Raw genomic sequence first — 12,634 nt, 5'->3', positions numbered from 1 at the left:
TTTAGAAGATGCAAGCTATGCTTGTACAAGTTGGAGATAAATTGGTTCACATTCAACAGAAATATCAAAAGTAGTCCAACAAGTATCGTTATCATTACAGAATTTTGAGAAGGTAACATGGTACCGTTATATGTGGCACCTCATTGCTACAAAACTGTGAGATCAGTTTTTAAAAAGTTACGACTTTCCTTTTGTAAACCTTTCAAGATTGTCAAGAAAAATTCAGTTGTCGGGTAGAAGTTCTAACTTCCGCCTTCGTAGGGAAAATTTTCATGGCTCATACAATATGTCAAGGCAATTCGCATATCACAGACTCACCTTCTTATGTGCCAGAAATTGAAGATGAACACATCATTCTTGTTCAAAAAATGATTCTTGACATTCGTCACAAAGAAACAAGAAGAAAAATTACAATAGAAGTTCTTGTCAAGTGCATGGATCTCGATAAGTCAAATCCTACTTGGCAAACACATGAATACATGCAGCTATACCCCAACCTCCTTCAAGAGTTCTTCGACAAGCGGCTAACTTGGGAATGTCACAATTGTGACATGTTTGTATGTATGATCCTCTCTCCTTTTTGATTCCAATTGTAGATGCGAAGAGTGACCAGCCAAGGGGACCCGTGCCTTCAGCTGGTTGCGACTCTTCATCCTAAAGACGCACCTCTTCATCACAAACCACACCCTTCCGGTGACTAACCATGTCCCTTCAAAGTTCACCCAATGGTTGCAGTTGTTTGCATATACTTATGTCTATTCATCCAAAGAACGTGTCTGTTCATGATTAGTGATGACTCTTCATTCATGTCTCTTGATCTCCTATAAAAAGAACCTATTGTACCAATTTCATTGTTTCAATCAAGCAATCAAGCAACAATGTTTTAGTCTCGAGTCTAATTTCAACCTTCAATCTTAATCACACAGATTAAGAAGTATGAAACACTAAGTAAGACCAGAATCCTTACACTCTTGTACTCAGCACGCAAGTCCTTTTATAATACAAAAGGAACCACCACAAGCAAATTTCCAATCAAATATAAGCACCACCTTTATTGTACATAACCACTTGTATGCATCAAGCATACTAATGTGCTTTCATGACAAAAAATTCATGCACACCCAGTGAACCCTAGATACTAAAATATTATTTAGAGTACGAAGCAAAGTGTGAGGACAAAAATACCTCCCCATTTGGAGTCAACGCTGTGGAGTGCCACCCACCTGCTGCAATATCCATCTGCCATGCAAAAGGAGATCAGGCTGAGCCCCAGCAAACAATACAAAACCTGCAAATGGCAGTAAGCAGAGGAGGAAACCAGACAAAGGGCAATACCATTACTAATCCAGCGAGCCCCTTGACTGCAACTGGAAGAGCTCGTGGCTGTGTATCTCCGGTTCCTAATTGACCATATTCATTGTTTCCCCATGCCCAAACTTCACCATGCTCAAGAAGAGCCAGATTATGAAAGGCACCAACTGCAATGAGCTTCACCTTTTCCAAACCCTGTACACGCACAGGGGTAGAAATCTGCTTGCTGCATTGAGGTTTTAATTGAGGCGTAAGACCTACCAGGTTATGTACATTGTTTGAGTGATATATCAAAGAGACGTGAGAGATTTACATGTCCCCAGGTGGCCAAGGCTGCCCCCATGTCCAAACGCACCCATCATGAGTGCACACAACTGAGTGCGTCCCTCCAGCTGCGACCTGGAAAGTAACAAGCATAGGACGATTATAGAATGAAGGCTTGAGATAAAAGATAGAGCTTTAGTAAAAGAGAGCCCAATTTATAAAGAAGAAAATTTAATGGAGCATTTTCTGCAAGCAACATTGATTTGAATGGAAGACTGTTTGACTTCTTGTTATGAGCATTCACATAATTTTCAGATAGCTTTGAGCAATTGAAGTAGAAAGCTTCTACCATTGTGGTCAGGTATAAACAGCCCTTGATCGAGTTGCATGCATGAAGAAAGATGATAACCCTATAAGCTGCTTATGTACCTGGCGGACACAAAGATGCGACGCACATCTCCGAGGTATATCCACATCTCGTCGAAATACTTTGGTGTCTCCTCTTTGTTCAGGTGGTTCAGCACATTGCCCATACTCATTGCCACCTGCGTATTGAAGAGGTCTTCCAGTTACAGAGTGCCCACCCATCAGGATAGTATAAGAAACCGTTTCAACTCTGGTACCTGATCACAAATAAAAGCACTGGGTTGCAGCTTACCCCAAGCATACACACACCCATCTGCATCAACAGCTAAGCAGTGCCACCCACCAATGGCCGCCTAAAACAAAACATTGTCTTGCATTAGAGCTTTAAACAGCATGAAGAAAACTGAGGCTACTGAGATGCTTGCTCACCTGTACAATTTTCACATTCTCCAATGCTCTCACCTGCACCATGAGGAGAAATATTCCTTAAGTAATACATAACCTAATGACATCATAGAATATTAACTGGCTTAACCTGACTTGGAATACACTCGCACTTGCTCCCTGGTGCATGACCAAGAGTTCCACGTTGGTTCCAGCCCCAAGTAAAGAGCTAAAAACCAGAACATCAGATCAGAAAATGTATAAACAGAAGAGGTTCAAATAGAAGACAATAATCGAGCACAAGATGCTGGACTCTGGACAAAAGCATGGATTATGTGGCACAAAAACCCCATGATCACACTAAAACCCCATTATGTGGCACAAAAACCCCATGATCACACTAAATCAAATATAAGTGAAGCAGCCACTAACATAGCTGATGACTCCGAAGTGGAAACTTTTCACCCCACATCGACAACTGTGGGAAGAGAGTGTTCCAAAAACAATAAATTGTTATTGTCAAGCAATGAAAAATTGTCAATGGCTGCAAAGTTTAAAGCACACATTATGATGTATGGATATTCTTCTGACTGCAAAAACAAGCTGGAAAAGTACGTAGTGTTCCGTACTTGTTCAGAACATAGCGTAAGATACATAGTACTGAACTGTATAGTTTCAAGTTACGTCAAAATTCGTACCATTTAAACAAACAATCTAAATTAAAAAACAGTTTATGATAATCATAATATTTCTAGAAACATGAAGGATCACAAACTGTAACACAATTCTTGATGTGAGGGTATTATTACTCAAGAGTCAAATAAGACAAGTCTCATAACATTTGTTCTAGGGCACGAATCTATTATGAAACAAGTCTTTTAAGAAATTGGTCTCTATTATGGTTTTATGGGGATGTCGTAACTAGTTGGTAGAAATATTCCCTTCTGCTAAGATTCCAAAAGTGATTAATGGTCAAATACATACATGGTAGTGTGATGTAAATTTATGGACATGCCCACATATGGTACAATCCTTACGTGCTGATCCACATACAGTTCAGCTGTACTGTATGAATTGACCCATATGTTGTACATATCCTACCTTGAATGAAAATGATGAACAATGTCCAAGTAAAACCAAAGGTACAAACGTGAAGCACTTTCTGTGATATAGCTTAATGAAGTAAAATACGAATTCACAGCTGATTAAAACATAGTTACCCGGAACGGAAAATCAGAACAAGGAACCGCAATTGGCATGAAATGCCATTCCCTCTTACGGATACTCACATCTAAAACACAGAATGGGGATTCAGAACGGGAAGCTAGAATGGGAATGGGGAACGAAGAGCTGAATATGGCCATTCCCTGTAACTATGGATTAAACGCTTGAACTTCCAACATGCAACTGGTTTGGGCTTTTATGATTTTTCTTGGTAACCATCAATTTAAAATCACGCTAAAAATTGTTATTTTGATAATCCAAAAAGACATGTGATAAGCCATTACCTGGCCATCCTCACAAATTGCAAGAGAGTTTCTGCTACCAGAAATCACAGAAACAACGTTCTCGTTCTCAAGAGCTTCTATTGGGCAAGCCCGAGCTCTGTCCTCAAGGTCCCCAAGCCCGAGTTGCCCGTCTTCACCAGCTCCCCTAGCAAGACAGAAGGGCCAGTTCAGAGCTTGTGACTCGGGACTACACAAAACTGTATGAAGGCAATAAGCTGGTGGCTTGTAACACCCATAGAACCCCAAAAAACATGAAATGAGGTGTTTTAGAAAATAGTAGTAAAATATGAAACAGCATTACCAGAAAATTTTTGTAGCACAAACAAGTTCATACCACTTTCGTAACAAGCGTACAATCCAGGATAGGCCATCTTTTCGCATTGTGCACACTTGTCACTTTTTCACCACAAGTGACTTGATATGCTGGTGGTTCAGTTGGATTGTCTAGCCCATAGGTGAGGCAATTTTCATGCTTTGGTAATGCATGTATGCAAGGTCTTTGGAGGAGGCGCTCAAACCGCTCACATGTTCTTAATTGGGAATATGTGATAATTGAACCTTGAGATAATGTAGAAGTCGAGGATGATGAGGACATTAAAGACTTTGCATATGACGGCTCAGAACAAAAAGACTACCACCACAGTTACAGATGTTTGGGGAATGTCTGCTTTGATGCAAACCCAAGCTCTCCTTTTTTCTGTGAAATGACAGGCCATGAAAAAGTGAAGGCTCCTTTCCTCAGGCATCTTGGTGTATTAAGACGCTCTTATGTTTTAAAATTGAACTCCTCGTGTGCACTACTCTTCTTATTGCAAGGAGTAAGCCCAACTTTCAACTCAGCCACATTTACTCTTCCTGGTTGCTATGCAAAGGGCCCGAGGATTGAACTTAATGTGTTGCAGTAATAGCCTCCTCAGCTTATTTGAAATAGGCTAACCGTTCACTGACTTATCAACATGATGTGTGGCTCATATGCAGACATGTTTTCTAAATGAAAAGCCAAAAAAACCTGTAGGCTCTTGAAGACACAAATATACAGGATGAGCGAGGTCGTAAGTGTAAGCTCAATTTCATGAAGAAGGGGCTACTAGCGATAAAAAATAAACCGGAGACAAAAGCCATTGAGATCTCCATATAGGCAATGTCATACACCACAAAAACTGTCTTCCTATGCCAAAATAATGAAAGGATAAATTCTCATTGCTACCTAAGAGTGTTCACTGCCAAAAAAGTGCCAGTCTGGCCATCAGAAGCACGACTTCTCGAGAAAAAAAATAGTTTGCTGTAAATTTGTGACTGCATGGTGTGTGTGTGTGTGTGCACGCGCGCACATATCCATTCTATGTGTGCTGTGTCTCATGGAAGTTTATTGTGAGCCCATGTGCACACACAAGCAATACAGGTAAACCTTCTATAATTAGCATGATCACTTTGTAGGGGAGTGCATCACTTGATTAGAGCTTTGTGTGTTTGAGTATGTGTAGATATGTATTTGTCATTGTGTGCACACATGAGCATTCAAAGAGAGAACTATCCTACTGACAACATGACCAAGACCTCTGTTCAGAAAGGTAGGCCAAAAGGAACAAAAAAACAGATGGGTATGGAGCCTTACCAGGCTAAGACAGCAGTGCTTTGCTTCATATCCAATGCAGAAGGCCAAAGAAGTTCAACGAAGCGATGAGGTTGTGTGTGTGTGTATGTGTGCGTGCGTGCGCTCTCTCTCTCTCTCTCTCTCTCTCTCTCTCTCTCTCTCTCTCTCTCTCTCTCTCTCTCTCTCTCTGGGTGGATAAAATGCAATCACATTATTGAGCCTCCTTCCTCTGCGTGTGTAAAACGCAGGGTGCTTGACAGCATCACCGTAGTTGTTGCTGTTGTAGAGAAGGCCCCCCCGCCTCCTTTTCAAAAGTTGCTGAAGCTTTGGCTTTTTGCGGCCTCACAGTGAAATGCCAACCTTTGGGTTGCTGTTCAATGATTGCGTTCATGGCATAGTGGTGTTGCCGCGAGCTACTATTCTCTGTGTGCGCCGTGAGGATGGAGGAGAAAACTTGTGGGTGTCTGTGGGTAGAGCGTTGAGTGCTCGACCCTCGAGGGGTGTGCGTGCGCGGCGCGCGCGCGCGCGAGAGAGAGAGAGAGAGAGAGTGTGTGTGTGAAAAAAAGTGTGTGCGCGCGCGCGCGAGAGAGAGAGTGTGTGTGTAAAAAAAAGTGTGTGTGTGCGCGCGCGCGCGCGCCACTGTGGTGTATAGGGCTGGACAAAATATTTTGAAGCTTTTTATTAGTACCAAAATACCAATCTTTGGGATTCCTGGCCACGTGACTATTCTACCTCATGGTGTCCCATAGAGGATTATGGATCCCCTTGGAGGCAAAATTTGCGCCCTGAGCCTACCCCTAAATCATCTCCCTCGCATCGCACAAGGGTAAACCCGAGACCTCATGGTGCCCAAATGGACGTAGCCTTACCACCCCCCCCCCCCCCTGCCCCCTTTTTGTGCATCATATGTCTATGTGGGCATGGTAGGTGTTGGGTGTACACTTCCCTAATTTCCATCCTAGTTCACCCATAGTTTATTGACCCATAGTTTAACCTTAGTTAACCTTGCGATCCAAAGATAAATATGAAGCCCTTCCTAGATGAACCCATGTTCCATAGTGATGAGGCCATTGCCACATCACTAAAATCTCATGTTTTAACACTTTGAGGTGGTCACACCGCTAAGCTACACTTGCTAGACTAGACGATGGACGAGGAGAGCACAAGTTGGTGTGTCTATCTGGATCATAGAAACATAGTCATTGTCTAGGTTGTTGCATCTCAAGTCCAAGCAAAGTTTCTTCATGTCCATTAGAGCACATAGAAGCAGCTACAATAATGGCATTCATCTTGCTAGTCTTCACTTGTCTTGTGTAAGAGTCACCTCAAAGTAAGAGTCTCTTCATGCTGACTAAGCACAACGCTTGCAACATTCAACATGTTAGTCTTTGGCTTCCTTCTATGACAATTAACTCAGAGGGTATCTCTTGCCCAAGTAGCTACCTTTTAATGACATTCGTGTTGATTAGAGCATGCCACCTCAAACGGCCTTTAGTGTGCCCATCCTTTGCTCCCATATCACTCACCAAAGCACCTTCTCTTAATGTTGATTTGGAGCATAATACTTGCAACATCATTGAGCATGTTAGTCCTTGTTCATTAAATGCAATAATGTGTATGGTTGATAGGAGATAATGGAATCTAGGGTAGAGGAGTGAATCAAAGAACGGGATCCTCTATAATGGCAAATATTGCCCCATTTCGAATATCTAGGGAAGCATCTATTTCAACACTCAACAAATGGAGTTCTGGCATACAAAAAGAGAATTGAAATTTCCATTGGCAAGGGTTCGAGCCTTGTTTTTCACTCTCGCTTTAAACTCACCTCAAGTCTATGTCATGAATGACACCCTTTTTTGGTTACACGCAAAACCAAAGATTGTGATCTCATTCTCAGGACAAGGCATCAATCAATGGAAGGTCTTTTGCTTTGGAAATGTTAGTTGGAGAGCTACAAGATGCACTCTCCCCCGCTCAAATCGACCCTCCCTCACTCCTGGTAGAGTCACTCCAATCTCAATATCTCTAAACTAGCTCCTCTATCCTACCGTTTGATCATCACACTGAGATTAAACGTCTCACATTGGATGCACACCTGGATAGGATAAATTTATTATTCAAAATAGCATGGGCTCTAGTCTTGTGTCCTCTCAATCCCTCATCTCCACTTTCACATGCATGGGTAGCACTCTTATTAAGGAGGAGCACATGATTGTGTATCTCTGTGCTCTCTCCTTCTCTTACTCATCGTGTCTCAATGTACAACTCGACTTTGTAGGTATGCATGCTTGTATATATGTTGTTTTGTGTGTTTTGCAACAAGACCATCATGCCTTCATCATTTCATACTAAATCGGAGAGCTCTCTAGAACATAGGAAAACTTAGGGTTTGTAACTCTGCAAATGTTTTCTTTGTTGTCAAGAAAGCTTAGTGTTATTCTTGTTATTTACATTGTACACACATTTTGCATTTGCAGTGGTTCTTCACCCTAAGCCTTGACTCCCAAGATGTTGGAGAAAAGTATCTCTTAGCTTACAATCGTGTCGCTTTGCAAGATTGAGGACAAGAGGAAAAGGGAAAAAAACCACACCAAATTTTGAAGAAAATAATTGTAAAAATATGAAAAAGGTAGCCTAAATTTGTAACTTTTCCTTTCAGAAACCTCTCAGGATATGGAATTTTCCCCAACACACACACAAGCGCAAGTCCAAAAATGCAGCCGTTGTCGTTCTCTCCCTCCCACCATCGTTCAATTGACCAAATTCGAAAGGGGCTTCTCAAATCAACGCACAGCTTTCCCCAGGTGCTACTTTTTGTGATGGGTGGTTGTACAGAGTGTCGAGAGTGGTCAAGACATGAGAGTCGTCAAGATGATCCTCAACTGCATGGCACAATTATCGTGTGTTTTTGGGAGTCAATTGTCGAAATTGCCTATCCATCCAACGCATGACTCTCTCAAAGTGCACTCACACTCTAGCAGCCAGCTGACGGCCATTGCCATATAATTCTCTTTCACGAGGGTACCTATACCTATATATATACTCCTAATTAAAAACCATGGCTCTCATCCACATGGTTGCAAATCCTTGCAGCCACTCTGGATGGCTTGAAACCACCTTGCCATCTAACGCCCACATTGCAATTGATTCCTTGAGCAGTTCTCTAACTAGTAGTGCAAAAAGAAAAAGCATTGGCCTCTTTTTTAAAAGTCAAGTTTATATTACTAATTAAAAACCTTGGGCTCCCATCCACGTCGTTGCAAATCCTTGCAGCCACTGTGGATGGCTTGAAATCACTTTGCCATCTAGTGTCCACATGGCAATCGATTCCTTAAGCAATTCTCTAACTCATAGTGCAAAAAGAAAAAAGCATTGGCCTCTTTGTAAAGAGTCAAGCTTATACTACTAATTAAAAACCTTGGGCTCTTATCCACATGGCTGCAAATCCTTGTAGCCATTGTGGATGGCTTGAAACCACCTCGCCATCTAGCACCCATGGCAGTTGATTCCTTGAGCAGTCCTCGAACTAATAGTGCTGAAAAAAAAAGCATTGGTCTTTTTTTTAAAAGCGACACTAACAGTACGACCAAGATTTATGCCAAAGTTAATCGTATTTACCAAGATTTAAAACTAAAATGTCATGTTTTCAACCTTTGAAATTAGAGTTTCCTTGCACTGTGTACATTGTAAGGTAGTGAATCTATTTATTTTCAAGACATTAGGATACATATACATATACTAGAGAAAAAGAGAGTTTGGCATACATTTAATATTTTATTATTTCCAATTCTCACTTTTCATAAGAAGCATCGGAATCTTCATTTTTTTTGCTTGTAAAAGATTCCTTCATTTATAACCTCATATTACTTTACTTTTGTTTCATATTATTGGTCTGCTAAAGGTCTTAGTATTCAAATGGGTGAACGTCGTTCAATTCTAAGTGTTTGATAGAGCCTCAAAGTCTTGAACAAGAAGTCATGTCCTTTCAAATGCTATTTCTAAAGGTGTATTCATTTCTTAGCATGCTGAAAAAGGCTCTAGAGAACAAAGGAGTAAAGATTATATTCATAGAAGTTTGATCCATGATCTAAAGTATAGGTTCAATAATATTTTTGGACTACATAAGTAGTCCTTAGTAAAGGGTAGATTTTTGGGTGCAAATCTGGACCATTGAAAAAAGCTTGCCGATTAATGCCACATGGCAAGTTATTGATAATAAACTTTATTTTAAATTATTTCTTTCGAGCACTTGTGAGAGAGTGTTGACATTTGTGTACCTCTCTTTAAAAAGGGGCATTGAGTACTACGTTAAACATTATTTTCTATGCTTTTGTAATATACTATAAACTAAATAGTTTATTGTCACACCTTTTTTCGTCAAAAAACATAATCTTTTATTGTGATACCACATGTTTTTAAATACTAGTGTCGCTTTGTATTTCACAAAAGAAGCCTTTATTGTAAATCTATTCTCAATAGCTTTATGTAGGCCATAGTGAATTTTCACCTTGTTTTATATTCTGATTTATATAGAATCTTTTTATTTAAGGACTTCACAAAAGATTCATTTTATTAATTTTTTTAATTATTATTTATGCTTATTGAATTTATCTTCTTTTATGAAGGCATTAAAATATTCTTTTGTTTTAATTTTAATGTGTCTTTTTGGCTTTCTAAAAGAAGCCTTCGAGGAGAGTTGAGTTAGGCATACTTTCAATGTTTTTAGTGATGATTAAGACTTACCTTAAATGTTATTTTGTTTTTCAAATATCAAATGGATCTTTTTATTTACCTTTCATTTCGTATCCTTACATGGCTTGACTTCTCTTGCATTCTATTCTTTTAGAATGTTTTTTTTAGCGCACGCACACACACACACATATACATTAATGAGTTGTTTTATTGAGCAAACCATGGTAAAGGAAAGAAAAATCGATAAAATATTTGAGAACTTAGTTCAAAAAACTTGCAAATTTTAAAAAATTTGCTATTATTTTCGATTTGCTTCTTTGTGAGGAGAAAACTTGATCACTTAATAAAAGAGACATTTTTGAACAATGCTTCACCTTATATAATTATAGTTAAACTCAACCTAATAATTTTATCACTTTCTTATTGTTTTAGAAAGCCATCATGACACTTTCACTTGTTTTATTTTTATTCTATTTTTAATGACAATGTGCATCTTTCACCTTATTATTTAAGTAAAGTCTTTCTAATATGTAAATCATTCATGATTAATGGATATATAATGATTAATATATTGTATATTTTTATTTTTTTAATTTATTTTTGGACTACGTAAGGAGTCCTTAGTGAAGGGTTGATTTTTTGGTGCAATTGTAGACCATTGGATAAAACTTGTCGATTAGTGCCATATGGCAAAAAACTTGCTTTCTTAATAATTTTTATAGGTCTTTGTGAGAGGTGTTGACATTTGTGTACCTCTCTCTTTAAAGAGAGCCATTGAATATTGGGTCATACACAATCTTTCTTGTCCTCTTCCACCTTTTTGGCCTAAGAAGGCCATATAGAGGAGTCGGTCGAGAAAATGTGCAAATCTCTCACCATCAAAAGTTTCACTATCACATTAAATGTAATGTACCCTTTGTTTGCACTTCAGTCTTTTTCATCACCATTTGATTACACACAATATGATTTTTTTTCATTTTAGTGTTTTTAAAAGGTGTCTCTACATTGGTGTTGATGTGAGGCATTAAAAATGTATAAAGAAGATCCTCTCTCTCTCTCTCTAACTGATGAAAATAAGGGTAAACTTAAAATTCTATTGATTTTTAGGTCAAAATTTGAAAATTTTGCCGGTAATAACACTAAAACTTGTGTAAATTTCATGATTTTTTAAAAAGCAAACTCAAATATAACTGAGATTTTATTATTTTAGCCGATTAAAATACATTGGACCCCATTTTTTCCCAATACTACCTCCCTCCCTCTCTCTCTCACTCACTCACTCTCTCTCTCTCTCACTCTCTCTCTCTCACACACACACACACACCAATGTTCGATTTTTTTAAATAAAAATAGAGTAAAATTACAAAAAGAACCGATTATTTTGTAAAATTTCTTCTTTGAATCTACCCAAAGGAAATTTTGTATGTTTTTCAAAATGAATTTTCTCGAACTTTGATGTCACACACACACACACACACACACAATTTATTACAACTTAAAATATTGCCTTTTTGACGCCACCGTAAAAACTTTACCTTGTTTTTCTTCAATTTGTTACAATACTTCCAAGTGGTTTTTCATATATTTTTTAATGTTTTTGGAATATTAATCTAAATAATTTGTTGCTACATTTTTTCAAACAACATAATATTTAATTGTGATAAAAAATGTTATAAGAAGTTAGCGTCACTTTCTTCTTTCCTCTCACAAAGAAACCACAATCTTAACCTTATGTAGGCCATAGTAAACTTTCACCTTGTTTCAAATGATAATGTGCAATGTGCACCTTTCACCTTATTATTTAAGACGGGCCTTTTCTAATATATAAACCATTTGTGATTATATATGTATAATGAATAATATAATTTTATATTAAAACACACAAAATTTCCATGTGATTGTAAGGACTCATTTAAACTTACTTTCTATAAATCTCATCCTACGCCTTTGTGCTTCCTCGCCTTGTTTTGGTCATACTCACAATTATTACAAAACATTTTTCTAATGCTTCCCATGTAAGTAAGTTGACACAATTATGGACCATTTGTTCAATAAGAATCAAGGAAGATGCTCATGGTAGGTTCAAGTGAAAACTAAGGGAAATGAAAAGAGAGAAGGGGGGGGATTAGAGGTGTTGTAGAAGGGAGGACGAGACAAGTGGTGGCAAAAAAGTAGGAGGAAGAAGTCGTAAGGATGAAGCTGCTAGCACATAGGGACCACTCGTCGACAAGTTGCAAAAGGGATCACCATGGGAGTTGAGGCCGTCAAATAGCGACGCGAGAGGGACAATGAGCAAGGGTTTTTTTTTTTTTTTCATAGTTCCCTTCATAGAGCAATGCATCACTTGTGGTGCCATAGTTAGTGTTGGAATTTCACTATGAGCATAGCATCCCATGCTTGATTCCAAAATGGAGCATGGGTTGAACTTTTGAGATATGGTAGAGTGATTACACCATGGTTACGTAGCTCATGTTATAAGTAATTCTTCAACGAGGAGTTTTTTATGTTACAAATA

General features: G+C 38.7%; 1 protein-coding gene across 4 annotated transcripts in view; it reads right to left on the bottom strand.

The window, feature by feature from the left end:
* The window catches only part of LOC147451319 (ultraviolet-B receptor UVR8-like), a 67,589-nt gene extending 61,617 nt beyond the window's left edge, over nucleotides 1–5,972 (bottom strand). Inside the window, exons 1-9 of one of the 4 annotated variants that reach the window (XM_086520292.1) lie at nucleotides 5,449–5,968; nucleotides 3,834–3,978; nucleotides 2,477–2,554; nucleotides 2,371–2,403; nucleotides 2,234–2,294; nucleotides 2,005–2,120; nucleotides 1,625–1,710; nucleotides 1,336–1,537; nucleotides 1,186–1,239 (exon numbers count right to left, since the gene is read on the bottom strand). In XM_086520292.1, coding sequence (XP_086376418.1) covers nucleotides 1,186–1,239; nucleotides 1,336–1,537; nucleotides 1,625–1,710; nucleotides 2,005–2,120; nucleotides 2,234–2,294; nucleotides 2,371–2,403; nucleotides 2,477–2,554; nucleotides 3,834–3,978; nucleotides 5,449–5,477 — 804 coding nt within the window. In that variant the 5' untranslated portion in view covers nucleotides 5,478–5,968. Of the gene's footprint in view, nucleotides 1–1,185; nucleotides 1,240–1,335; nucleotides 1,538–1,624; nucleotides 1,711–2,004; nucleotides 2,121–2,233; nucleotides 2,295–2,370; nucleotides 2,404–2,476; nucleotides 2,555–3,833; nucleotides 3,979–5,448 lie in introns of those variants that run through there. The other 3 variants (XM_086520288.1, XM_086520289.1, XM_086520290.1) reach the window with 3 other exon arrangements.
* Nucleotides 5,973–12,634: the final 6,662 nt, after the last annotated feature.

Source organism: Adiantum capillus-veneris, chromosome 9 (genome assembly GCF_014529385.1).
Source record: "Adiantum capillus-veneris isolate H3 chromosome 9, ASM1452938v2, whole genome shotgun sequence".
Taxonomy (NCBI): Eukaryota; Viridiplantae; Streptophyta; class Polypodiopsida; order Polypodiales; family Pteridaceae; genus Adiantum; species Adiantum capillus-veneris.
The sequence above is the reverse complement of the archived record's forward strand: the minus strand, read 5'-3'. Positions and strand labels throughout refer to the sequence as shown.